The 27,957-nt window shown below is 45.1% G+C and overlaps 1 protein-coding gene and 1 long non-coding RNA gene across 6 annotated transcripts; both read right to left on the bottom strand.

The window, feature by feature from the left end:
- Window positions 1–4,800: 4,800 nt before the first annotated feature.
- On the bottom strand, window positions 4,801–10,978 carry LOC124869151 (serum response factor-like). Of its 5 annotated transcripts, XM_047366900.1 has the most exons (9): window positions 9,514–10,969; window positions 8,787–9,056; window positions 8,515–8,701; window positions 8,057–8,218; window positions 6,106–6,213; window positions 5,834–6,013; window positions 5,674–5,753; window positions 5,446–5,570; window positions 4,801–5,251 (listed from the first exon to the last, which is right to left on the bottom strand). In XM_047366900.1, the coding sequence occupies exons 1-8, from the start codon at window positions 9,934–9,936 to the stop codon at window positions 5,484–5,486; spliced, it is 1,497 nt and encodes a 498-aa protein (XP_047222856.1). In that variant the 5' UTR covers window positions 9,937–10,969; the 3' UTR covers window positions 4,801–5,251; window positions 5,446–5,483. The 5 variants fall into 5 exon arrangements, 4 of the variants coding, with proteins under 4 accessions (XP_047222856.1, XP_047222857.1, XP_047222858.1 ...); XM_047366901.1 differs by having other exon boundaries at window positions 4,801–5,570; window positions 5,834–5,956; window positions 9,514–10,978; XM_047366902.1 differs by having other exon boundaries at window positions 4,801–5,570; window positions 8,515–8,623; window positions 9,514–10,975.
- A 5,599-nt stretch (window positions 10,979–16,577) lies between these two features.
- On the bottom strand, window positions 16,578–18,074 carry LOC124869087. The gene is made up of 4 exons (XR_007038480.1): window positions 18,002–18,074; window positions 17,174–17,518; window positions 16,977–17,047; window positions 16,578–16,802 (listed from the first exon to the last, which is right to left on the bottom strand). It is a non-coding gene; the product is annotated as an uncharacterized LOC124869087 (long non-coding RNA).
- Between the last annotated feature and the right edge of the window lie 9,883 nt (window positions 18,075–27,957).

Here is a 27,957-nt window from a genome sequence, read left to right as displayed (position 1 = left end):
CATGTCTAGGAGAGAGAAAGGGTTAAACACTGAAAGACAGGGCTATGTGGATCATCTGTAGAGGGTGAGCATTAAACTGTTGGCAGCAGAAGCTCAGCTGATGTCCCTCTCCAGAAAGGTGTCACAGCTAAACACAGAGGCAGGCCAGGTGTAGCTTCTAGAAAGAGAAAATCAGGGAGAGAACACAAAGTTAAAAGCTGAAATAACAGCAAATAACGCAAAATTGGAGAGTAGTATGAGAATGTAGCAGAGAGAGTGAAAGTGGTAATTATGTCCTCCAGCAGACTAAGCCTATAGCAGCATAACTACAGAGATAGCTCAGGATAACCTAAGTCACTCTAACTATAAGCTTTATCAAAAAGGAAAGTTTTAAGCCTAGCCTTAAAAGTAGACAGGGTGTCTGCCTCACGGACTAAAACTGGGAGCTGGTTCCACAGGAGGCTCCATGAATTAAACTGGATGGAGTCATATTTCAGTGGGTTTAGGGGAGCTTTAGTTCTCTGTAGTTTATTATTGTGGATTGAAAAGGTTTGCATGGCTGCTGCACACTTTCTGACAACATTCATTTTTGTACGTGCCAAGTTGTGCTTAAAAATTGCGGTGCAAGGTTTTAGTGCGTACGCGTGCTTCATACATGAGGCCCCAGATGATTACATTTTGGTAATGATGTGGAACACCATCTGGATCCAGGATTTGTTTTGAAGGATTCTTTATCATTGCCAGATGATGCTGCGACAACTTGGAGTTCCCACATGGTTCCTCACCCTGTCAGCAGATGACATCCAGAGGCCAGAGGTCATCCAGAGTAGAGCTCATCAGGATAGAAAAAGCTGACATGGGTCAAAGACCCTGCTGCCTTGGTTGAGGTCTGCGTTCTATGAGGGATTTTATAGTTATAATCTATAATTTACAGTTTTAATTAAATGTGTGATCCTGTTTATTAAGGCCTCCTGATGAAGTCCATCAGTATCTGGGGTTTATTGGTTTGTGGAGGTAAGTTCTGTTATGAGACCTCATCTTTAACTGAAGAAAGGATCAGTCTTTTTCTCAGTTTATAATTTTTTTCTCTCATGAAAAATGTTTCCCAGGTTTTCTAAGATTTATTTTTATCCTGATATTTCGGTTCCTTACATCACATTTCCTGTAAAAACATCAAATCTGACCAGCGTTTCTCTTTCAGATCCCATCCCATCAATAAAACCATGAAGACAAATTGGACAACGAAACAATATAATTGAAGGTTTAAATCACCACACTTCAGTGCAAACATGTAGGTTTTTTCTCAAACCTGAAAATAATAATGCAACATTATTATTAAATGAAATAACATAAGACTATATTGAATGGGTGTTAAAGAGGTTTGATCATGAAGCCCTCTGGCTCCCATGAAGGTTTCTTCCCTTGTTTGTGTGTCTCATCATAGACTGGAAACAGCGTGTGTGATTTTCCTTTTATTATATGATGAAATCTTCTCCGGATTTCTTTATTCTTGTTTATAATATTCCTGAGATCTTTGCTTCTTTAGAAGATCTTGAGAAGAAACTTTACGGTCCAACACTGACAGGAAAGACTTTGTACCCTTTAATATTTTAGAAGAATCATTTGAACATCACCAACTAACATCTCTCATCAAGTCCAAGTTGAAGATTAAACAAATTAACACAGAACTTCCTCTAGTAACAACTAGCTTTTTTAATCTTCAACCCCCAAATTACTCTCCAAAATCTACAGAAAACGTTCAACAGTAGATTAAACAATCTCTGCTCCTATCAGTAAATGGGACGTTGACTTATCTGCCGCTACTAGATATTAACTATTGGAATAAATTTACATAAATGACTAAAAATGCCAACTTGTAGTTGATACAATATCAAAACCTTCTTAGAACGCACTACACAGGAGAAAAGATGCTTCAGATGGGTTTCTCCCATGCCAAACTGCATGGGAGATTTACCTGGAGACTATCTACGTGCTCTCTGGTCTTGTGCACCTGTCTGTGGCTTCTGGCTCAAAGTATGTGAAGACCTACCACAAGCTGGGTGGTTAGGAGGGTATTGCCTTGCTACTTTGGGGTTGGGCCAAATACACCAGGGGCAGCATTGTCTTTGGCCATGTGCCATCTGCCCTTAGTGGCAGTGGGTCCGACATGAGGGGGGTTGAGGTGCCACACATTCTGGCATAGGTGTGGACTGTAGATCAATGGGCACTTTGGGCCGGTCCTGCTGCTCCAGCCTGGTTTAGGAATTGGACCTTGTGTAGCCAGAGGCCTGCTCTAGGTCTTTGTTGGGGACTGCCTGTGATTCGGGGGGAATCCACCGATTCCTAAGATCCACACCTATTCCAGAAGGTGTGGCACCTCAACCCCCCTCATGTCGGACCCACTGCCACTAAGGGCAGAACCCACATGGCCAAAGACAATGCTGTCCCTGGTGTATTTGGCCCGACCCCAAAGTAGCAAGGCCAATACCCACCTAACCACCCAGCTTGTGGTAGGTCTTCACATACTTTGACCCAGAAGCCTTGGCCCTTGGCAATTGGACCTTGTGCAGCCTGGGCCCTGTTCTGGGTCTTTGTTGGGGACTGCCTGTGATTCGGGGAGAATCCACAGATTCCCTGGAACTATTGGGGAGTCCTTGCTATAAGCAGGTAATTTCTAAAGAGTCCCTGGTCATGGTGGTGTGAGCTGTGGTAGTGAGGACAGGGTCGGGGCATGGTGGGGCCAGTTGGGGAGTAGTCAGAAGCAGCAGTTTCTTTTTGGCACAGGATTACCATAAACTGTTTCAGGTGCCACACTTACACGTTTCAGTTCTGCCTTCTATCTTCATCCACATTAAGTCATAAATGAAAATTAAGCTAATCACGTTTGGACATTTGTTGATGAAATCATACATCCTAGAGTGAGAAGCTGAAGAACATCCTTTCTACTGGTGACACTTCAGCTGTATGGACTGGTCTGAGAAACCTGACTGCCTGTAGGAGCCCCTCCACCCATCCTGAACAGAGTCGTCTCCTGGCCAACCGTCTGAATGGCTTCTACTGCAGACATGACAAGAAGCCATTCACACCTCAAATCATCTCCTCTACATCCCATTCAGGAACAAATTCCTCCCGTAAAACAACTAACTCCCTACCATCAGATCCTCTACCTGCACTAAAGATCTCAGAGGAAGATGTAAACAGGCTCTTTCAGTGCATGAAAACAAAGAAAGCTGGAGGACCTGATAACGTCTCCCCATCATGTCTGAAAGCCTGTACAAATCAACTTGCTCCGATCTTCACAAGGATCTTCAACAAGTCACTGGAGAAATGTGAGGTCCCCTCCTGCCTCAAACGATCCACCATCATCCCAGTGACCAAGAAACCCACCATCCTAGGATTAAATGACTACAGGCCTGTAGTCCTGACGTCTGTGGTCATGAAATCCTTTGAGCGGCTGGTGTTGAAGCTCCTGAAAGACATCACAGGCCCCCTGCTGGACCTCCTGCAGTTTGCTTACCGAGCAAACAGGTCGGCAGATGATGCTGTTAACTTAGGTCTACACTTCATCCTGCAACACCTCGACCACCCAGGGACGTACGCCAGGATCCTGTTAGTAGACTTCAGCTCGGCCTTCAACACCATCATACCAGACATCCTCCACCAGAAGCTCACCCAGCTCAACGTCCCAGCCTCCACCTGTCAGTGGATCAACAGCTTCCTGACGGACCGACAGCAGCAGGTGAGACTGGGGAGCATCTTCTCCCGATCCAGATCAATAAGTACTGGTGCCCCCCAGGGGTGTGTTCTCTCCCCACTCCTCTTCTCTCTGTACACAAATGACTGCACCTCATCGGACTCGTCCATGAAACTCCTGAAGTTTGCAGATGACACCACTGTCATTGGTCTGATCCAGGATGGTGATGAGTCTGCATACAGACAGCAGGTGGATCAGCTGGTACACTGGTGGAGTCAGAACTACCTTGAACTCAACCCACTCAAGACTGTGGAAATGGTGGTGGACTTTCGGAGAACACCACCCCCATACACCACCCTCACCATCCTCAACAACACTGTATCGGCCGTGGACCACTTCAGGTTCTTAGGAACCACCATCTCTGAGGACCTGAGATGGTCTTCACACATAGACACTGTTCAGAAGAAGGTCCAGCAGAGACTGTACTTCCTGAGGCAACTCAAGAAGTTCAACCTTCCACAGGAGCTGCTGGTCATCTTCTCCACTGCCATCATTCAATCTGTCCTGTCTTCATCCATCTCAGTGTGGTTTGGATCATCCACCAAACAGGAAAGGTCCAGACTGTAACGAATAATCAGGACTGCAGAGAGAATAATCAGAGCTGACCTTCCCTCCATCCAGGACTTATACAGGTCAAGGGTCAAGAAAAGAGCTGCTAAAATCTCTGCAGACCCCACACACCCTGCACATAAACTGTTCAGAGTTTTACCTTCAGGTGGCGCTACAGAGCACTGTTCACTAAAACCAGCCGCCACAGAGACAGTTTCTTCCTCCAGGCTGTTTCTCTGATGAACATTTAATAGAGTACAAAACAACAGCAACAGATGTTGCAAATGTACCTTTTATTAGATATGTGTATATTGTATATTGTAAATATGTATATTCTGTAATACAGAAACAAAACCAAAGAGCAAAGTGTACCGGAGTCAAATTCCTTGTTTGTATGTACGAACTTGGCAATAAATCTGATTCTGATCCTAGTGCATCAAAAATATATTTCTCTGGCAACCCTAGTTGCAATACTTCAGAGCTCAGGAAAAGAAACAAGATGAAGAACATCAAGAACATTCCAGACTGGATAAAAACTTTATTCCTTTCAGTATAAACACATCAACAGTCTTCATATAAACCTGATCAGTTGCATGGTTTCAAACCTGTGAGGAATCAGTCAGCTGGGAACATAGACCCATGTTCATCATCAGAACCATCCACTGATTATTGATCCATTCTGCTGCATTCTGAGCCACGTGACCAAACAGGAAGCTAGCTGCTCTTCCACACACAGCTGTCAAATCCTCAGGAGCCAACACTGGGTCAGGAACTGATCCTGGAGCAGAAACCGATCCTGGGCCAGGGCTGCAGCAGGTACCAGAGGTAAGTCCAGCTGCTGAAGGTCCCTGAATGTACCAATCAGTTCAGGCTCCCAGTCACTCAACCAGTTCCAATCTGAATTGGATTTCAGTTGGTTCCAGGTGTGTTTCTTTCGACAGGTGTGTTATCCGTCAAACAGCAGCGTGGCTAGAAATCGTGATGACATCATGATGACATTATTTTTTCAGATGAATCATCACAGCCAGCTACTGCTGCCAAGGCTTTTATTTTGAAAGCGTCCTGTGTACTTCATATGTTTATTGGTCTGATGGAAAGGATTCCTTCTCCTTAAACTTGTCTGAGCATCATGTGACATGTTAACATGTACCAGGTGATCTCACCAGAACAGTGATGGCTCTATCCAGGGGTCACATGACCGTCAGTCATCTTTGGATTGGTGGACGTCCAGACTGACGACCTGCAGCTCTGTGAGACTGCTGCTGCTGTTGGGCTGGCTGATCACCATCTGAACAAACAAACAGCTGTTAGTGTTTGCTTCAGTTTCACACTGGACACGGGTTCACACCCTCAGACGGCAGCGTGTGTGTGTGACGGCGGTTTTGTGCTACCGGGTGCAACTGGACTGCAGAAAGTGGAATCTGACCAGCGACCGGAGGAAGTGATGTGAGGAAGACCTGCTGGACCGCACCTGTTACACAGAAACAAACACACCAATCAATCAAAGGCGGGTTCTGTTTCTGACCCAACTCGAGTGTAAAATGATCATACCTGGGTCATGCGACTGGGTGTGGCCGGGTGGGAAGGTGTTGAGGACGGCCAGGCTGCGGTCAGCCAGAGAGGGTGTGGACGTGGCATACATCACTGTGTGACCACTGGGGTACATCATGTGACCTGCCACGGAGGAAGAGGAGGAGGAAGAGGAGGATACGATGGTGACAGGCAAACTGGCTGCGGAGACAGACACAGGACGCGGATCACAGACCCGCCACAATAAAAGCCTTTCTCTTTCTGAGCATCCAGCCGTGGGGGGTGGGGCTTACCTGTAGAGGAAGAAGCGGGACTGTGTGCCCCCGAGCCGCTCTGATTGGACGTCTGCTGACTGCTGGGCTGAACCTGTATGGTCTGCAGCTGCTGAGAGACTCCAGTTCCTGAAGAACAGACAGAACCCCACCTGAGCCCACATGGACCAGAGCCAACAGATCCTGAACGGGTCAGAGTTCAGGAATCTACACCGTTTCACATGGTGGTTTCAAACATCCGAAAAGAAATGCCGTCTTTTCTTCCTGTTCCAAGATTGGTTTCTTCTCAGTGTTGCCCCCTGCTGTTCAGGAGGAGGGATTGCAGTAAATCCACTAATAAACTAAAGCTGACCACACTGTTTTAGAACTACGATTAATGTGCATTTATATACCCTATATGACTGGACCGGGCATCACGTGACTACAGACTGCTATGCATCGAGTCAGAGCAGCAGAAGAACACAAAACTGGTTCTTCTTAAAAGCCAATGAAGTTCTATAGAGTAGAAGGACATGCTGCTCAAATATATTTGACTTGAATGTAAGCGAGATTTAAATAACATGAAATGTAACAAACAACATTTTTTTTTAGAAACAATAAGTACAGTCTTTAAAATACTAAAATCAAACATTTTATCTGGTTAAGGCTGAATAATATAAAACAAGGAATATTCATACAGTAATTTATCACTGGTGTTTATGAAGGTTTCGCACAATCTTTAGCATTAGGCTAAAATAGGGTATGCTAGCAATTTCCCTCTTCATCACTGGTGTTCATGTCTCAGCTGCTTTCAGAAGGTACTGTATACTCCCCAAATCTAATGAATGTAAGCCAGAAATACATGCTAGATGATTATGGATGCCAGTCCACCAGAGAACATCTAGAAGGTTGCCATGGTAATGTTTTTGTGTACTCAGGTTCTAACATCTAAGAAGGATTTCTTCAGAACCATGGGGGACAGAGCCTTTTGCTCTGGAATAGCCTCTCTCCAGAGCTGAGAGTAGTCCAGAGTCTGGCTTCTTTTAAAGTTGGACCAAAGACATTCTTGCTAAATATTTCCATTATACTATTCTTGTGTTTTGTTTGTAGCAATCATCGGAATAGAAAGTTCATTATGAATAAAATGTATTATTATTATTATTAGGTCTGGTGAGACTGAGAAGGTTCTGCAGTGGCTGGGTTTTTTCTAATTGTGAGAAGCAGAGAGTGACACAGAGCTGTCCCTCCCCCACTTGTTTCTGGGTACTCCTGGTGTGTAAAGTAAGCAGCACCAGTCTGATTCAGGTAAGGCTTTTTTGAAACTACAGCAGAGCAATCTGCTGTAGAACCAGCAGACTGCAGGTTCTACTGGAGCAGATAACCCAACTAATTATCAGTTCTTCTGAGTCTTCCTCCACAAAGAGCCGACGGTTTAAAGGTTGAAGTCTTTACTGTAGAACTAAATATCAGATTAACAAAAATAAATGTTATTAACCTTATTAAAATGTTTAATTTTAGCAGCAGCAGCCATTTATGTTGGTTTCAGGTTCTAAAGTTCTGTTTCAGTTAAAGCGATAAGAATATTGAGAATTTTCTGTGCGAATATCCCAAAACTGATATTTTTACTCAGGTTTATACAGCTCAGTTAATCAGAACCACAATGATCCAGGTTATTCTGTTACATCTGAAGAACCAGTCAGTTATTTAAAACCTCAAACTAATGATGTTTAAGAGAACTATATCAATTCAGAACATCCTATACAGACCAGAGGATCCAACACCGACTGGGAAAGACTCCATGACACAAGCCTGTACTGTAAAACCTGGTTCTGAATGACTCGAGTCGATTTATTGGTTCTGATTTGACCAAATAAAACAATTCTGGAAAGATTTCCTGACTGTTCTAAAGTTCCTTCTTTGTGTGATCAGTCGTCTGATCTCAGCTAAGCTGGTTCGCATCAATAAAACCCCAGGGGGCGGGGCTTGTGCTGACCTGTCAGTGACACGGTGGCAGGAAGGCGGAGCAGCGTGGTTGTTTGTGTGGATGGAGTCTGAAGCGTGGCTGTGGGGGCCGCCGTGGGGCCCTGGATGGTCACAGGTTGGCCCTGCAGCTGGCTGAGTGGGATAGTGTGTGTGCCAGGGGGCAGCTGGGCACCTGTGGACAGGTGAAGGAAGGCGGAGTCAGAGATTGATTAATATGTGAGCAGCAGAAAACAGAAGAAGCAGCAAACAGAACATTATTGCTGCTGTGCTGACTGGATCTGATCCTTGTAACAGAGCAGAAGTTGGAACGCCGGCAGGTGTAGCCAGTCCAGGTCCCGCATCACATCCACTCTGATGCCTCAGCAGCCAGGTTCTCTCTGACTGCTCCTGATTGGTCAGAGGGAGCTGCCGGAGACCTGAGCTGCTCCTAAGCTCCCACTCACTATGGAGAGAAACCTGCTCACCTACCTGACATCAGGGTGATTCCTCCAGGAAGAACCACACCTGCCGATGTCTTCAGCACCGTCCCATTGCTGGAAGAGGTAGGTGGCTGCCAGGAGGTGGCACTGGTCTGCACCTGCAGGGATACAGAAGAGGAGGAGGCTGGCTGAGGCTGCATGGAGACAGGCAGGCTAAAGGTCGGTTTGACCAGGTCCTGTTGAGACAGAGAGGAGACAACATGAATAGGACTGCGTGAAACCTGAATATGTCCTCAGTGGTCCCCGTCTCTCCACCAGTACCTTTGAACTTTCAGGGCTGCTGTCTATCTCTGCCACCTGATAGGTGAGGTCAGTCTCCTCAAAGCCTGTGGCGCTCATCCTTTGGTCGGTGGACGGGTCGGAGCGAGGTGGGGAGTCTGGAGAGTTCAGGCAGGTCTGGATCAGAGCCTTTCCCGTCTCCGAGGTGATCATGGGCTGCAGCTTCCTGGTGGCGAATGTGTAAACGTGGCCCGTCTCACTGGCGACCAACAGCAGCACCTGGGTTCCTGTGAGCGTGGACAGCTCATAGGCCTGCGGGACAGGAGGCGGGGTTTAGACAAGCCCATCCATAGAAACACCTGCAGGAATTTTTACTGGAAAAAACAGCTGAGACCAGAACCGCAGAAGAACCTCTTCAGAGGGGAATGACCTGTTGCTTCCATTTAGAATGTTCTGCTTTGGCCCGGTTCTGATCAGATGTGTTACCATTGTTTTCTAATTAATTTACAACTGAAGCCAACCAGAACCCAGAGAACCTCCACACAGATGCTTCATACCCGTTTACATCTCTGTCCAGGTGTCCTCTACATGTCTGCGTCTAAGTTTGGGCCTTCCCTGCCTGTATGGTTCTGTCTCTGGGTTGGACAGGGAACATTGTGGACCATTGAGTTCGGGATTCTGTCACACAGGGTATCTCACTGATCCAGGACTGTTCTGGGAAAGTGAACCCTTTGGGTTTACCGGTCTGGTGGGTTTCTTCCACACTTACCTTCTTCATGATCCCGGTCTTCCTCTTGCTGAAGGTCGTGTACCTTCTTAGTTTGTTGTCGATGAACTCCATCTTAATCTTGACCCTGCCTCGGGTCTTCTTCCCGGGTTTGGCTCCAGAAACCGCGGGACTTCCCCCACTGTAAGCCCGGTTCAAGCCGCCAGAAGACTTGGCAGACCGGCCGTCCTCACTCCTCTCCCGCTTCACGCCCCTCCTGTCTCCACCGGAACCCACAGCGTCCTCATCGTCCCCAGAGTCAGAGTCCTGATCCGAGCCGCTGTAAACCACCTCGGTACTGTACTCCTGTTCCCCGTACTGGTCTCCGTCCGTGTTACGCCCTGCGCTCGGTTCGGGTTCGGCGGTGCTCACCGGGAGATTGCCTAACCCGTTACCTGCACTTCCTGACCCCGTTCTGGTCGCCATCACGGCGTTCAGCCTCCCTCCACCCCGTCCACCCCGTAGACCCAAAACTCCTGAAGCGGCTGTGGGAGCAGGTAGCCTCTCGAAACTCGCAACTCCCTGACCGGACAAAGGTCGGTTAACTTCTGGGGGGCTCGGAGCACTCCGGTCGGACTTCAGGTAGCCTCCCGGAGATCGAAACTCTCAGGCCGAATAGAGAGTTAAGGCATTCCTCTCATAACGGCCAGATTCAGTTAGCTTTTCCGAGGTTCAGGACTATCAGGTCTGAAAGACTTTATTTCGAATGCTCTTAGGCCGGACAGAATCCAGGAAGTCTCCCGGGATTCAGAGCACTTAGACCGGACTGGGATCGGTTAGCTTCCCCGGGGCTCAGAGCTCCCAGGCCGGAAAGACGAAGCTAACAGCATGCTAACATGGCAACACGTAGCTCCGAGCATCCAACAGGAGACGACTTCCTGCGTTAATTCTTCTCCTTCTTCTTATGATTATTTAATTGCGGTCGCCAGGATACATTTCAGTGCACTACCGCCACGATCTGGAATGGAGTGATCGGCATAATTACAACCCTGTTCCATAGACATTAATATGTACGACGTGGTTGGCCCGCTGCTGAGACGTAACCGTGTGTCCGCCATATTGCTGGAGGCAAGGCTGCGATGTGTACATGTGTGATGTAATACAAATAAGGGACTTTATTTCATAAAGCACATTTTTCCAGAGATTTACGTTAATGTCTCACTTGATTTATTTACACACACACTTATGTTCGTACGTACGACAGAGAATCAGGGCCAGAGTAAGACATGTGAATCTGTTTCTCTTTGTTTTAAAAAAGAAAAGCTTTTACAAACAGAACCCTGAGCATCCTCTTCATCAGACTGTCCTACAACAACAGAGTGTCTTCAGTCAGAGGCTTCTTCAGATCTGCTGTAAGACGGACAAAGCTCAGCTCTCCATGATCTGGTTTGGACACCTAAACGGTTCGACCAATTCCATGCTGCACACATAAGGCTCTCCGACTTGACTCCACAAAAATGGCGGCGATGTCGGAACGTCATTCAGCGGGGCGGGGCGGGGCCAAGGACCCCTCTGGAGAATCGGGGCGCCATTTTTGTTTCTTTTTAAATCATTTGTATTTATTGATTCTTTCATTGAAGCTGGGGAACAAAAGTCTGCTCGAGGGGGGGGGGGGAAGAAAAGAGGGGATTCTGCGAGTTCGATTCCACCTGTCGGCATGTGATTTAAAGAAAATATTTATTACACTTTTTAAGTGTTAAATGTAAATAACTTGTCCATTTAAAATCTCAAAACATTATTCAGTGCAGTATTTTGTCCACATAAAAATGTCAGCAGCTACTTAGCTGTTTAGCTGTGAACTTAACTGAAAATAGAAGTGTTTTTGATTTTGTTTGTTTCAATGTCATATTTAAATAAAGTACATTATACACGTTCAAGTATACTTTAATATCATTAATCATATCTAGTTCTTATATTCATTATTTGCTGCAAGTTAGCAGCTCAAAGTATAGTATTTTCTGGAAAGGTGTCTTTCCTAAAGTACTTCCTGTGTTAATAATTGTTCTTATTGTATCCAAACATTTATTCATAGTAAAAGACAAGAAACCAAATATGTTTTAAAGAACCAAATATTTATTATTCAACAATTAAAAAAAACAGTGAGAACCAGGAAACAGGAGTAACTGTACACAATAAAACTGTTTGTAAAAGCTTTATTTTTTAAAACAAGACAAAGAGAAACAGATTCATATTTATTTTTGCTTCTTTATTTGTTCTAGCCACAGCTTTTTTGTCATGTTTTCATTGGAGGGACAGTAAATATGTCCTCTGTGTCCTGTCTCAGCAATTCTAAACTGCCCACATGTTTTGCATGTGTGGTGCAGTGGGTCAGTTTTCAGGGTCCTTTAGTGGGAGCCAGAGTAGGAGCCAGAGTAGTAGGTCCAGAAAAATTGGCACTGTTGAGAACAGGCACCTGAGAGGCCATTGGAGCCATCATCAGAAAACGGCTGGGAAGGTTTAATCCTTGTGGCACCACAACAGTCTCCTGCTTTTTAACTCTTTTATTATGCAACTGCACCTGAGTGTCTCTGTCACCAGCAGGTAATACCTATCAATGTCCAGAACCTTCCGAGCCCTCTTGTGAATACCAGCCCACCTAAGATGCTTCCCACAAGCTTGGCAGAACGCCCTAATTTTCCACTGATGATGGGGATCCACACCAGAAGCCGGTGGGTAAAAAACGATCGGTGTTGGTACCAGGTGGTAGATGAGGGCTGGTAAAGGAGGCTCATACCACAACTTCAAATCTGGGTTCACTTTGCCGGCATGAAAGAGAGTATTTCCAATCCATCTCTGGTCCTGTACAGGAATGGTCTTCCTCATCTCACTCGGCAACCAGCCAGGTCCTGCATCACCACCTGCATCTGACTGTAGCACACATGCTGCAGGCTCCTCCTGGAGAGAACAACAAAAGATGTGGAAATCTGCATACATATATTTCATTAAAGATGACTAAAAACTTAACTGGTTTTATGAATACATACTGCTGTACTCACAGGTGAAACTGTCTGGCAGATGTGTGTCGGTGTTGTGGAAGATGAAGCCAGGCTAGGGGTCCTCACAGAGGATGAAGAGGGACCAGAGGTCCTCACAGAGGAAGGTGCCAGGCTAGGGGTCCTCACAGAGGATGGAGAGGGACCAGAGGAAGGTGTCAAGCTAGGGGTCCTCACAGAGGAAGGTGTCAAGCTAGGGGTCCTGACAGAAGAAGAAGAGGGACCAGAGGTCCTCACAGAGGAAGGTGTCAAGCTAGGGGTCTTCACAGAAGAAGAAGAGGGACCAGAGATCCTCACAGAGGAAGGTGTCAAGCTAGGGGTCCTCACAGAGGATGGAGAGGGACCAGAGGTCCTCACAGAGGAAGGTGTCAAGCTAGGGGTCCTCACAGAAGAAGAAGAGGGACCAGAGGTCCTCACAGAGGAAGGTGTCAGGCTAGGGGTCCTCACAGAGGATGAAGAGGGGCCAGAGGTCCTCACAGAGGAAGGTGTCAGGCTAGGGGTCCTCACAGAGGATGGAGAGGGGCCAGAGGTCCTCCCAGAGGAAGGTGTCAGGCTAGGGGTCGTCACAGAGGAAGGTGTCAGGCTAGGGGTCCTCACAGAGGATGGAGAGGGGCCAGAGGTCCTCACAGAGGAAGGTGTCAAGCTAGGGGTCCTCACAGAGGAAGGTGTCAGAATAGGGGTCCTCACAGAGGATGGAGAGGGGCCAGAGGTCCTCACAGAGGAAGGTGTCAGGCTAAGGGTCGTCACAGAGGAAGGTGTCAGGCTAGGGGTCCTCACAGAGGATGGAGAGGGACCAGAGGTCCTCACAGAGGAAGGTGTCAGGCTAGGGGTCCTCACAGAGGATGAAGAGGGACCAGAGGAAGGTGTCAAGCTAGGGGTCGTCACAGAGGAAGGTGTCAGGCTAGGGGTCCTCACAGAGGATGGAGAGGGACCAGAGGTCCTCACAGAGGAAGGTGTCAGGCTAGGGGTCCTCACAGAGGATGAAGAGGGACCAGAGGAAGGTGTCAGGCTAAGGGTCGTCACAGAGGAAGGTTGTCAGGCTAGGGGTCCTCACAGAGGATGGAGAGGGGACAGAGGTCCTCACAGAGGAAGGTGTCAGGCTAGAGGTCCTCACAGAGGATGAAGAGGGACCAGAGGAAGGTGTCAAGCTAGGGGTCCTCACAGAAGAAGGTGTCAGGCTAGGGGTCCTCACAGAGGATGGAGAGGGGCCAGAGGTCCTCACAGAGGAAGGTGTCAAGCTAGGGGTCCTCACAGAGGAAGGTGTCAGGCTAGGGGTCCTCACAGAGGATGGAGAGGGGCCAGAGGTCCTCACAGAGGAAGGTGTCAAGCTAGGGGTCCTCACAGAGGAAGGTGTCAGGCTAGGGGTCCTCACAGAGGATGAAGAGGGACCAGAGGAAGGTGTCAAGCTAGGGGTCCTCACAGAGGATGGAGAGGGGCCAGAGGTCCTCACAGAGGAAGGTGTCAGGCTAGGGGTCCTCAAAGAGGATGGAGAGGGACCAGAGGTCCTCACAGAGGAAGGTGTCAGGCTAGGGGTCCTCACAGAGGATGAAGAGGGACCAGAGGAAGGTGTCAAGCTAGGGGTCCTCACAGAAGATGAAGAGGGACCAGAGATCCTCACAGAGGAAGGTGTCAGGCTAGGGGTCCTCAGAGAGGATGGAGAGGGGCCAGAGGTCCTCCCAGAGGAAGGTGTCAGGCTAGGGGTCCTCACAGAGGATGGAGAGGGGCCAGAGGTCCTCCCAGAGGAAGGTGTCAGGCTAGGGGTCGTCACAGAGGAAGGTGTCAGGCTAGGGGTCCTCACAGAGGATGAAGAGGGGCCAGAGGTCCTCACAGAGGAAGGTGTCAAGCTAAGGGTCGTCACAGAGGAAGGTGTCAGGCTAGGGGTCCTCACAGAGGATGAAGAGGGACCAGAGGTCCTCCCAGAGGAAGGTGTCAGGCTAGGGGTCCTCACAGAGGATGGAGAGGGGCCAGAGGTCCTCACAGAGGAAGGTGTCAAGCTAGGGGTCCTCACAGAGGAAGGTGTCAGGCTAGGGGTCCTCACAGAGGATGGAGAGGGGCCAGAGGTCCTCACAGAGGAAGGTGTCAAGCTAGGGGTCCTCACAGAGGAAGGTGTCAGGCTAGGGGTCCTCACAGAGGATGGAGAGGGGCCAGAGGTCCTCACAGAGGAAGGTGTCAGGCTAGGGGTCCTCAAAGAGGATGGAGAGGGACCAGAGGTCCTCACAGAGGAAGGTGTCAGGCTAGGGGTCCTCACAGAGGATGAAGAGGGACCAGAGGAAGGTGTCAAGCTAGGGGTCCTCACAGAGGATGGAGAGGGGCCAGAGGTCCTCACAGAGGAAGGTGTCAGGCTAGAGGTCCTCACAGAAGATGAAGAGGGACCAGAGATCCTCACAGGAAGGTGTCAGGCTAGGGGTCCTCACAGAAGATGAAGAGGGACCAGAGATCCTCACAGAGGAAGGTTGTCAGGCTAGGGGTCCTCACAGAGGATGGAGAGGGACCAGAGGTCCTCACAGAGGAAGGTGTCAGGCTAGGGGTCCTCACAGAGGATGGAGAGGGACCAGAGGTCCTCACAGAGGAAGGTGTCAGGCTAGGCGTCCTCACAGAAGATGGAGAGGGACCAGAGGTCCTCACAGAGGAAGTTGTCAGGCTAGGGGTCCTCACAGAGGATGGAGAGGGACCAGAGGTCCTCACAGAGGAAGGTGTCAGGCTAGGGGTCCTCACAGAGGATGGAGAGGGACCAGAGGTCCTCACAGAGGAAGGTGTCAGGCTAGGGGTCCTCACAGAGGATGAAGAGGGACCAGAGGTCCTCACAGAGGAAGGTGTCAGGCTAGGGGTCCTCACAGAGGATGGAGAGGGGCCAGAGGTCCTCACAGAGGAAGGTGTCAGGCTAGGGGTCCTCACAGAGGATGGAGAGGGACCAGAGGTCCTCACAGAGGAAGGTGTCAGGCTAGGGGTCCTCACAGAGGATGGAGAGGGGCCAGAGGTCCTCACAGAGGAAGGTGTCAGGCTAGGGGTCCTCACAGAGGATGGAGAGGGACCAGAGGTCCTCACAGAGGAAGGTGTCAGGCTAGAGGTCCTCACAGAGGATGAAGAGGGACCAGAGGAAGGTGTCAAGCTAGGGGTCCTCACAGAGGATGGAGAGGGACCAGAGGAAGGTGTCAGGCTAAGGGTCCTCACAGAGGATGAAGAGGGACCAGAGGAAGGTGTCAGGCTAAGGGTCGTCACAGAGGATGGAGAGGGGCCAGAGGTCCTCACAGAGGAAGGTGTCAGGCTAGGGGTCCTCACAGAGGATGGAGAGGGACCAGAGGTCCTCACAGAGGAAGGTGTCAGGCTAGGGGTCCTCACAGAGGATGGAGAGGGGCCAGAGGTCCTCACAGAGGAAGGTGTCAGGCTAGGGGTCCTCACAGAGGATGGAGAGGGACCAGAGGTCCTCACAGAGGAAGGTGTCAGGCTAGAGGTCCTCACAGAGGATGAAGAGGGACCAGAGGAAGGTGTCAAGCTAGGGGTCCTCACAGAGGATGGAGAGGGGCCAGAGGTCCTCACAGAGGAAGGTGTCAGGCTAGGGGTCCTCACAGAGGATGGAGAGGGACCAGAGGTCCTCACAGAGGAAGGTGTCAGGCTAGAGGTCCTCACAGAGGATGAAGAGGGACCAGAGGAAGGTGTCAGGCTAGAGGTCCTCACAGAGGATGAAGAGGGACCAGAGGAAGGTGTCAAGCTAGGGGTCCTCACAGAGGATGAAGAGGGACCAGAGGAAGGTGTCAGGCTAAGGGTCGTCACAGAGGATGAAGAGGGACCAGAGGAAGGTGTCAGGCTAAGGGTCGTCACAGAGGATGGAGAGGGGCCAGAGGTCCTCACAGAGGAAGGTGTAAGGCTAGGGGTCCTCACAGAGGATGGAGATGGACCAGAGGTCCTCACAGAGGAAGGTGTCAGGCTAGGGGTCCTCACACAGGAAGGTGTCAAGCTAGGGGTCCTCACAGAGGATGCAGAGGTACCAGAGGTCCTCACAGAGGAAGGTGTCAGGCTAGGGGTCCTCACAGAGGATGCAGAGGGACCAGAGGTCCTCACAGAGGAAGGTGTCAAGCTAGGGGTCCTCACAGAGGATGCAGAGGGACCAGAGGTCCTCACAGAGGAAGGTGTCAAGCTAGGGGTCCTCACAGAGGATGGAGAGGGACCAGAGGTCCTCACAGAGGAAGGTGTCAGGCTACGGGTCCTCACAGAGGGCAGAGAGGGGCACGGTGGTATGCGAGCAACCAAGTTGGGCTTCAATGAATCCGTATGAGACCCACCAAAGTGTGATTTAATGAACTGCTAGGACCAAAAAAGTGAAGCAAATACAAAATGAATAACTGCATCACAAAATGCTATCACAAAAAATGGTAAAAAATTATTATTACAGCTTGCTGCACAAGACAGAATAAATCTTATGAAGTATTTAGCAGTTGAAGAAAAGCATTCATCATTGACAAAGACGGAGAGGACCTCAGGAAAGACTGTGGAGCATAAGAGGTGGATTCTGAAGCCACTGATTGTGGGGCCACAGGAGGAGGAGGCTGGAATGCAGCATAGATATTTCTATGTGTTAAAACCACTGTTCAACTGAATTGTGAAACACTTGACAAAGCTGTAAAAGTGTCTAATAAGTGACTATAATCAGATGTTATATTAAACCAGGTTACCTTGGCAGCATGAAAGCTACAATCGCAGCTTGCAGACACTCCAAAAAAGGTGGTCTGTCCTCGTGATTGGATGGGGCATTTTTCAATCTGAAACAGTACATCATCTCATAAATGACAATTAATCATGTCTCCCCTTTTTCATATGCCTCACTACACACACAGGAGACTAAAACACTGGGTAAGCCTTAGCTTCTGATAGAGAGCATGCCACTTCTTCTGATTGTGGATTTCCTGCATTTGACGGCCAAACCCCATCGCTGGCAAATCCTCGTCATCCTCGTCATCCTCTCCTCATCTCCCAGGCCTTTATGGCTCTTTGGTTTGAAGCTCATCTCAAGATAAAATCTGAATATTTTTAGGAATCAAATGTAATAAAATAATAACGCAATTTTACTGCATTCAGCCAAAGAAGTAAAATGTCTTATAACTTAAAAAACTGTATATGACAGCAATTAAAAAAAATCCAAAGCAAACATCATTTTGTGTCACTACTAAATAACAATTAATAATAACAGCACATTTACCTTACAGTGCACTTCATACAAAACAAAATATACAAAGTAATATTAGTGACAATTTACTAGAGTGTTGGTTAGGATTATATGTAACATCCCAAGAAGAGGACACTTATCTTTGTACATTTTACATATGTTGGATATGTCGTTTTTAAAATGAATCTGCCTCAATGTAAAATGAGAACATCTAATCGACTAGTTATGTGATTAAACTGAAGTGAAATACAAGGTATCTCATGGTCACAAGAAGAATAAAAATCCAAACTTCGTTTCACGAACGTACAACAAAAAACAATTAAATATGGGTACTTACAGTAAAGTTGCTTGTTTGCTGTGGGCAGAGGTGAGAGAATAATGAAGCCATGTGGAATCTCTCTTTAACGGCGTTGGACCAACGAACTCGAACTTTTCAACCGTCCTTGCAACTGATTTTCAAACAAAAATACTTTCAAATTATTTTTTATTGTAAAGAAGCCCGTTCACCTTCATTGGCTGAGCTCCACTGTGAGACGGACCGAGATTGGCTGATCCGTCCCAAGTGAGAATGTAGAGGCGACATATCTTTAAAATGCCTGTGACAAATGCAGAAATTGAAAGAAAACATCTTAATACTAATAACATCATAATAATGAAGGGATTGGGCAGCAATTGACATGATATTAGGATAAAATTGTGATAAAAGACAATTGTGACACAAAATAAGCATATTTCGATGTTAAATTTTGCAAGTCCAAAGTCGCCTGGAAATGACTCTAAGGGGAAGTCTGGGGTCATTCTTTGAGCGTCAATGATAAACGGTTCAGGTAGAAGCCAAGTTGTGTTAAAAACAGCATTAATATGGTGAAACGGTGCATTGCTGGTGGGCCCAAAACCTTGCAGCAAACTTCCCTTAAACAAAGACTGATTATAAACAATTATTAAGGAGAATATTAGCAGCATTTTGTTTACAAAATAGAAAAAGAAGAAATATTATCCAAACTGTACAAAGAAGGGATAGACTGACTAGATATGAATATGAGATTATTGAAATCTATAAATCATGTTGTAATTCAGCCATTTATATACATTTGTAATTTATTTTTTTCTACTGCAGGATTTCCTGAAAATATGAAAGTAGCCAAAGTTATTCTGCTTTATAAAAATGGTAACAAACAGATATTTCCAGTTACAGACCAGTGTCTTCCTCGGTTTTCAAAAATGTTAGAGAAATACTTTGTTATCATAGTAGATCAATTTATAACTAAACACCATATTTTATGTAGTAATCAGTTTGGTTTTCATAAAACTTATTCTACATCTATGGTTTTGATAGATATGGTTGAAGAAACATCTGCTGCAACAGACAAGAGGCATCATTTAGTTAATATCGTTGCTGATCTTTAGAAAGCTTTTGATACCATCGACCACAGGAGCTACACTCCTGGACAGGTTAAAGAAATGTGATTCAATTCAAATTCAAAAATACTTTATTAATCCCAAAGGGAAATTAAATGTTGTTGTAGCTCATATTATGAAGGTTTCCTCAAAGAGTCGTTGTAGATGCTGATGTTTGTGGGCAGGAAGGATCTCCTGTAGCGCTCCGTCTTACAGCAGATCTGAAGAAGCCTCTGACTGAAGACACTCTGTTGTTGTAGGACAGTCTCATGAAGAGGATGCTCAGGGTTCTCCATAATGTTCTTCATTTTATGAAGAATCCTTCTTTCCACAATGATCTCCAGAGGTTCTAGAGGAGTCCCCAGAACAAAACCAGCCTTCTTTATCATCTTGTTGAGCTTTTTTAAGTCCCTGGTTCTGATGCTACTTCCCCAGCAGATGATGGTAGAAGAGATCACACTTTCCACAACAGACTTATAGAAGATATGCAGCATCTTGATGCAAACACTGAAGGTCCTAAGCTTCCTCAAGAAGTACAGTCTGCTCTGTCCCTTCTTGTAGATGGCTTCACAGTTGCATCTCCACTCTAGTCTGTTGTCCAGGTGAACACCGAGGTATTTATACTCCTCCACCACCTCCACCTCTTCTCCCATGATGGAAATAGTTTTTGACTTATTCCTGTTTCTTTTAAAATCTACAATCATCTCCTTTCTTTTATTCATGTTCAAAATGAGATGATTGTTTCCACACCATGCCACAATGTGGTCCACCACCTTCCTGTACTCAGCTTCTTGTCCATATCTGATCCACCAACGACTGCAGAATCATCCGAGTATTTCTGCAGATGACAAGAGACTCATCTCAGAAGGAAATATACATGATGAATAAAACGTGTCCATCTCCACCAAGAACGGGAGGAATTAGGGAAAATAAATAAAATATCTGCAAGTCCAAATATAAGAAAGTATATGTATCTATATTTGACTTTGGATCTTAGCATTCGATTGAGGTAGAGATATAGAATGTGATGAAACAAACAAAATATACATATTTTATATGGTGTATATCTAGATTGAGAGTTGAATTATCTACAGGAAAGCTCAGGGAAGCAAACAACAGAGAGAGGAAACAGCAGAATCCTTACAGGTATATGATAAATGCTGTTAAGAATCGCCCTCCAAAAGAAAGGTGCAAAGTTTTGTTGCCTTGATAGTAGATATTTTTTAAAGATATAGTGAGTAAATTATATTAGTATTTAATAGGGGGCGTTGGTAAGACGACGTTTATATATAAAGAATTTTGCAATAATAAAAATTTTGTTAATTATAAATTCAGTGTGTTTGTCTTGGTTAATCATTCCTAGTTTTATATCAAAGGGAGAAAAGACATCTACATTTATAGATCTGGAACACAACCAATCATGAATAGATTTCCATAGATTTTGAAGTCTATTACAATTATAGAATATATGTTCAGCTGATTCTTCTGCTTGCTCACACAGGTGACAATTGTCTACATTAAATTTGTAACTAGATCGAATGAATCGGTTGGAGAGATAAATATCATTTATTGTTTTAAAGTGGACCTCTTTATATTTAGGTGGAATAGGAGATTTGAGATATGCAGTTCTTATAACACAAACCTCACTTTTTGTATCATTATTTTAAGAGGAAGGATCTTTTAATTGGTTTAGGATATAGAATATTTCTTAAAAAGATATTATTACACTTATCCTTCAGTATATTCACTCCACCGATATTAAGATTATTGAGTTTGGGATTTGTGATATTATCAAAACCACCTTTAACTAAACAGAATAGTGCTCCTGGAACATTATTTACAACTCTCCTAAATTCTTGGACTGAGAAATGGGCGATGTACTTATTTAGATCATCAACTGACAATGTTTCTGTTAACACCTAATAAATCCACAGTGGATCAAATGCCTTTATACATCCAGTTTTCCATGAATAAAGTTGTCCTTTTATGTAAAATCACTGTTTTTCCATGTAGGAACATCATGTGGGTTCAAGTTATGCTTAAAAATACTTTTCCCTCAAGGATAGAAGTAATCAAGATGAATGTTCTTCCAAGACCTTTATACTTATTTCAGTCCCTGCCATTGGCAATTCCTCATAGACAGTTTATGGAATTTATCAAGGTTTATATGGGAGGAAAGAAACCTAAGACCAGACACAAAACTCTGCGGCTCCCTAGAGATAAAGGAGGACTGTCCTTGCCAAGCCTTAGGGAATATGTTTATGCTGCACAAATCAGGCCCCTGATATGTTGGTGCAATGATGAATATTTTGATGGAAAAGTATAGAAATAGGGATGACAGACACTGAGCTAATAGCACAGAGAGGTTTAGTTAGAAAAATAGGCAAACAACTGGATGCAGTAACCAAAACTAGAACTGGAATATGGAATATTGTTGTTGAAGGGTATAAACTGGAGAAAGAGACAAAGATTTTGAGTTGTTTCACATTTGATGATAGGTTTGCACCTGGGATAAATCATAAAGGGTTTAAGCAATGGGTGAGAAAAGGAATTACGACACTACGTACAATGGTTGAAGAGGGGACAAGCTGCAGAGTTTTGAGAAGTTAAGGGATAGATTTGGACGGGAGGAACATGAACAATATATTTATCTGCAAATTACTCATTATTATGAGAAGGAGGTAAAAACTATCACTGATCATAAAGTTGTTGGAGTATTTCAGAAAGCTTATGAATCTGGTCTGGATGTCAAGTAGAAAGTATTCTACCCTCTCTATAAAAACAAAATAGGAAAAAGAAATGAATAAACAAATACCTGAGGAAGAGTGGCTTAATATTTGGAAAACACAGTGCACATCCATGAGTATTTCATTGGAAAAATATTAGCAGATTTTTTATATCTTCCAAAATTAGGAAAGAAATGACATCTGTCCAGCAACCACACTGGAGAGCCTGTGGACAGATGGATGCAGAACATTTACATGTATTTTGGTCATGTCAAAAGATAAAAGATTATTGGGACCAAATATGACTAAGTTTAAAACAGGATCTTGCAGCAGTGGGTGAGCACAGTGGAGGGATTATTTGTTATGAACAAAATGACACATAAAATAAGACAACAAGAGACACAATTTGAGGAAAAATGGGAATAATTGACAGAATATAGATCACAAGAAGAGGACACCACCATTAATACTAGTTAATAAGGACGGTGGTGTAAGAATGTATAACTATGTATGTATGATGTGCCCCGACACTGTAACTGTTCAAAGAAAATTCAATAAAAAATACGTCTTAAAAATCCAAATCCTTTTTTTTGAATAATAGAACTTGTTGATGAGATTTTAATCAGTAGCTTTTGGTTTTGAAATTCACATTTTAATGGGAATTTCACACCACCCAGTCTGTCAAAAACTATTGTTGGGAGTGCAAACCATCTCATTGCTGTTTCCTAAGAAAGACTGAAGCCATTTGAGTTTCAACACTCCATTCAATTTTTCAAAATTAAACTGCATTTCTTCCCCCTTCTTTATACATTTTGAGTAGATCATTCTTTCTAACATAGTGAATTTTCCAAATAAAATCAAAGTTTAATTTATTTCTTGTTTAATTTTAGAAGAAAGAGCCAAAGATTGGGCCAGGTACAGGTCCTTCTCAAAATATTAGCATATTGTGATAAAGTTCATTATTTTCCATAATGTCATGATGAAAATTTAACATTCATATATTTTAGATTCATTGCACACTAACTGAAATATTTCAGGTCTTTTATTGTCTTAATACGGATGATTTTGGCATACAGCTCATGAAAACCCAAAATTCCTATCTCACAAAATCAGCATATCATTAAAAGGGTCTCTAAACGAGCTATGAACCTAATCATCTGAATCAACCAGTTAACTCTAAACACCTGCAAAAGATTCCTGAGGCCTTTAAAACTCCCAGCCTGGTTCATCACTCAAAACCCCAATCATGGGTAAGACTGCCGACCTGACTGCTGTCCAGAAGGCCACTATTGACACCCTCAAGCAAGAGGGTAAGACACAGAAAGACATTTCTGAACGAATAGGCTGTTCCCAGAGTGCTGTATCAAGGCACCTCAGTGGGAAGTCTGTGGGAAGGAAAAAGTGTGGCAGAAAACGCTGCACAACGAGAAGAGGTGACCGGACCCTGAGGAAGATTGTGGAGAAGGGCCGATTCCAGACCTTTGGGGACCTGCGGAAGCAGTGGACTGAGTCTGGAGTAGAAACATCCAGAGCCACCGTGCACAGGCGTGTGCAGGAAATGGGCTACAGGTGCCGCATTCCCCAGGTCAAGCCACTTTTGAACCAGAAACAGCGGCAGAAACGCCTGACCTGGGCTACAGAGAAGCAGCACTGGACTGTTGCTCAGTGGTCCAAAGTACTTTTTGCGGATGAAAGCAAATTCTGCATGTCATTCGGAAATCAAGGTGCGAGAGTCTGGAGGAAGACTGGGGAGAAGGAAATGCCAAAATGCCAGAAGTCCAGTGTCAAGTACCCACAGTCAGTGATGGTCTGGGGTGCCGTGTCAGCTGCTGGTGTTGGTCCACTGTGTTTTATCAAGGGCAGGGTCAATGCAGCTAGCTATCAGGAGATTTTGGAGCACTTCATGCTTCCATCTGCTGAAAAGCTTTATGGAGATGAAGATTTCATTTTTCAGCACGACCTGGCACCTGCTCACAGTGCCAAAACCACTGGTAAATGGTTTACTGACCATGGTATCACTGTGCTCAATTGGCCTGCCAACTCTCCTGACCTGAACCCCATAGAGAATCTGTGGGATATTGTGAAGAGAACGTTGAGAGACTCAAGACCCAACACTCTGGATGAGCTAAAGGCCGCTATCGAAGCATCCTGGGCCTCCATAAGACCTCAGCAGTGCCACAGGCTGATTGCCTCCATGCCACGCCGCATTGAAGCAGTCATTTCTGCCAAAGGATTCCCGACCAAGTATTGAGTGCATAACTGTACATGATTATTTGAAGGTTGACGTTTTTTGTATTAAAAACATTTTTCTTTTATTGGTCGGATGAAATATGCTAATTTTGTGAGATAGGAATTTTGGGTTTTCATGAGCTGTATGCCACAATAATCCGTATTAAGACAATAAAAGACCTGAAATATTTCAGTTAGTGTGCAATGAATCTAAAATATATGAATATTAAAATTTCATCATGACATTATGGAAAATAATGAACTTTATCACAATATGCTAATATTTTGAGAAGGACCTGTATATTAATCTAGCTATTGACTCAAATTCTGTTAGCAGCGTTCTTCCAAAAATAGTCATATCTCTGCTTTCATATTTTTTTGTTTTGTCAACAATGTTTTGAAAATGATCGTTTCTGGAAACTGATGAATTTGTAATGCAGATTCCTAAATAACGGACTTCCTTTTTGACTGGATTATTAAACAGGGAAGTGGATCATCATTAAGTCACATTAATTAATATTAATGTGTAGACCTGAAGCCTCAGAGAACAGTTTGATCGTTTTCAAAGCAACTGGAATTTGAGCTTTATTTTTTTTAAAATAACATTGTGTCATAATAGTTGTCAAGGTCGAGGGTTTGGAGGTAGGACCAGAGCACAGAACATGGCGAGGAGACCGGTCAGAGGTTTAATGTAATTGAACACAGACTGACAGGCAGGCAGGCAGAGTCCAGGCAGGTAATCCAAAAGCACAGGTTCAGGTGGCAAACAGAAAACAAACCACAAGGAAGAGAACCGGCGAGGGATAACACAAATGAACCAGCTTATATAAAGAGGGAGGTGGAGTATGAACCAATGAGAAGGGGAGACAGGTAATCAGCTGAATAGTGAACAGGTGTGAGGACCAGCTGCAGAGACCTGAGGGAGATAAGGTTGATATGGCTACAGGTGCGGGGGAACACAGAGACCTGGAAAGAAACTAGACTAATGACAAACTCAAGGAAGCAGATCTAAGGAAAACTTTAACCAAACATAAAATATAAGAATCTGGAGAGTAACAACTAACAAGAATAATCTGAAGACATGAGGAAAAACTTAACTGGGAAACAAACACATGAACACCAGAATCTAGAACGTGATAACTTAACAGAAGTAACTACTAATCAGAAAGGAACAGAAAAACACAGAAACACAGAGAAAAAGTACACTAACAAAAAACCCAAAATGGCAGATCCTGACAATAATATTAACACAGCCATAGATGTTGATTAATATCAAGGGAACATTATCAGTTTTAACAAGACAAGCTACAAACTTTGATAGAGTCTCTCACGGCCCTTACATTCAATGAAGAAAAAGAAATGTTTGATTTAAGCTGGAAAATTGAACACATAAAGAACAAATTTAACTATTTCCAAACTTTAAAGAAAACTGAGCAGTTACTAGGGAGGTGGAGTAACTAATCTTGAGTGTCCCATAGTTCAAGAAACTCCACAAAGACGCATCTTTAAGTTGCATTAATGAATCCCTCCATAATGCTGATGATGAAGCCGTAGGACCTCGGAAGCCTGCTGCTTTAACTTCTTTTCTTGCCTGGTTAATTTTAGGCCACAGAACCTGTCTGGACTGCCAGTGGGGGTCGGACTGCCTCTCCTAATGTGGTAAACTGTTTGCTTTCAGCAGAGCTTCTGATGGAAAGAACACCTGGAGGAAGGAACCCCATTCAGATGATCCACGACATTCGGTTTCCAACATGTTTGAGCTTCTTCCTTTATTTTCTCAGCTCAGCCTCCGTCTTCTCTTTAGCTCTGTCTTCTGTCAGAGGAACAAACACATGGTTCTTGTTGTGCTCACATGATGTAGATCTGTCCGGATCAGTGAACACCTGGAGCAACGGATCTTCACATCATTCAAACCCATGTCCTGATCAGTAATGAGAAAGGTCTAAAACACGGAACTGTTTTCACTGTGAGATCCACCATCTCTAGTTCCCTGGTTATTTAATCTGTGTTGTCATGCTATTGGTGGTGTAATTTTGTTACGATTCTGGCCCCATCTGCCTGCTCTGCTCTCTCTCATGCAATCAACTCATCTGCTTCACCTGTCTGCTGCTGCGCTGCTGTGCAATCACCATCATGCCACACACCTGTTTCACTGCAGTTATATACAGCCATCTGACAGGCAGACGGTGCCAGATTTTCGCAGGCATTTTGTTAGTAGTTATCCAGCATTCCTTCCTGCCTGATCTTGTTCCATGACCTTGCCTTGCCTCACGGATTTTACCCTCTTGCCTGCCCCTTGTCGGACTGTTTGGATCTTGGATAACAACTCTGTTTTCTGCATCTGGTTTATGCCTCAGCCTGCCAATTGTCTCTGGAACTCGACCCTGTTTCTGTCCACGGATTTACACCCCAGCCAAGCCACTGGTTTATTCAGCCTGAGCCCGCCTGGCTCTCAAACCTGCCTGGAATAATTGTCAAAAGGTCAATCACAGCTCTCTGTGTTCCTGCCACAGCTTCAGCTGATTTCCCTGAGGATCTGGATCACATCCTCTACTGGGTTCCGCACCTCTTTCCCAGACTGAGAAGGTTGGCAGCTTTTCTTAACTCTGTTCAAGTCCTGAGTTCTATTCAGCCACCAACTCGCCTCTCTATCCTCAGTGATTCGTGGAAGCTGACTGCTGTTCTCCTGTTTTCTGTTCCTGTTTTGCTAAATAAACCTTAACTTTTCACTTTGTGTTTGGCTGAATTTGTGTCCTCTGTCTCTGGTCGTAATAAATTTCCCTTTCTTTAGTTTTTCTGCCTCCTGCTCCTCTGTCGGGTCCCTCTGTGATAGTACTGCTGAATGGACCCGGTGCATGTTGGACCAGACAGTTCTGGTCCTAAAATACCATTAATGCAGAAGTCAGCCTCTCAGTCACTTCACTCAGCCAGGGTGAAGAAGACCTGCAGCTCGACCTGGCTGACACAGATCAATGTCTTTATCCTCCAGCTCAGTTATCTGAGGGGTCAGAGGTCAGACAGATGAGGATTATCAGTTAGATCCAGGATCAGAGTCCAGTTTCCAGGAATTATGCAGGCAGCTGATTTCAGATCAGCCTCAGCTATAATTTACAATCAAACATTTTCGTTTAGCGTTGATTCAAGAGCCGAATGTCTCTGATAAAAGCTGCATCTGTATGAAGACGGGCTGTAAGATCGTTGATTTCTGATAAAATATGATAATTTCTGAGTTAATGTTTGATCAACAGTTAATAAGCAATGTCTTGCAGAAGGTTGATATTGTGGAAACCAGTCAAGCCATTAAACCGATGAGTCGCAGTTCTCTATGGGAGGTGCTGAGTCGGGACAGTTTCAGGGCGATCACTGGATGTTGGAGTTCTTGATCGTTTGATCAGAACTGATTAATTATTTCACCTGGAACCAAGGTTTATATAGATGGAGACAGTTTGGATGAAGATAAGCAGAATTTCTGCAGTTTACAGATAATCCCGGTTGATGATGATGATCGGGGACCTTTTATCAGCAAGTGATCTGCTCACTCTGTCCACTAAGTTACCCTGAAAAGTGAGAAGGAGGAAATGATTTCTGAAGAACAAACTGCTGCTGCTGGTGAAGGCTTTGAAGGTCACAAACACCTGAAGTTAGATCAGCTCTGGAGAGAAGCAGCATCTGCAGGGATCAACTCAGACAGGAAGCATAACATTAAATTCTGCAGGACAACACTGAAGGCTCTACCTGGTGATCATTCAGCCACTCGGAGATCAGTTTCCATGGCGACCTGACCCATGACCTATCCCTGCTGGGTGGTGGTTCCACGCCAGCCGTCCTGCTGCTGATCTGAGAGCTGAACCAGGATCAGCTGCTATATTTACCTCAGATTATCAGCAGAGACGTCAAAGTTCCTCAGAGAACCTTCAGAGTGCACAGGACTTAAAACAGC

This window comes from Girardinichthys multiradiatus, chromosome 5 (assembly GCF_021462225.1).
Source record: "Girardinichthys multiradiatus isolate DD_20200921_A chromosome 5, DD_fGirMul_XY1, whole genome shotgun sequence".
Lineage (NCBI taxonomy): Eukaryota > Metazoa > Chordata > Actinopteri > Cyprinodontiformes > Goodeidae > Girardinichthys > Girardinichthys multiradiatus.
Note: the sequence above shows the minus strand (reverse complement) of the source record. Positions and strands in the feature narration are given on the sequence as shown.

Excerpts from the sequence above, each read along its gene's own strand:
- LOC124869151 (XM_047366900.1), bottom strand. The coding sequence starts at position 9,936 with ATGGCGACCAGAACGGGGTCAGGAAGTGCAGGTAACGGGTTAGGCAAT. Across the intron at positions 6,014-6,105 it reads TCCCGCTTCTTCCTCTACAG|CCAGTTTGCCTGTCACCATC; the intron begins GTAAGCCCCACC and ends CTGTCTCCGCAG. Across the intron at positions 5,571-5,673 it reads CTGCAGTCCAGTTGCACCCG|ATGGTGATCAGCCAGCCCAA; the intron begins GTAGCACAAAAC and ends TTGTTTGTTCAG.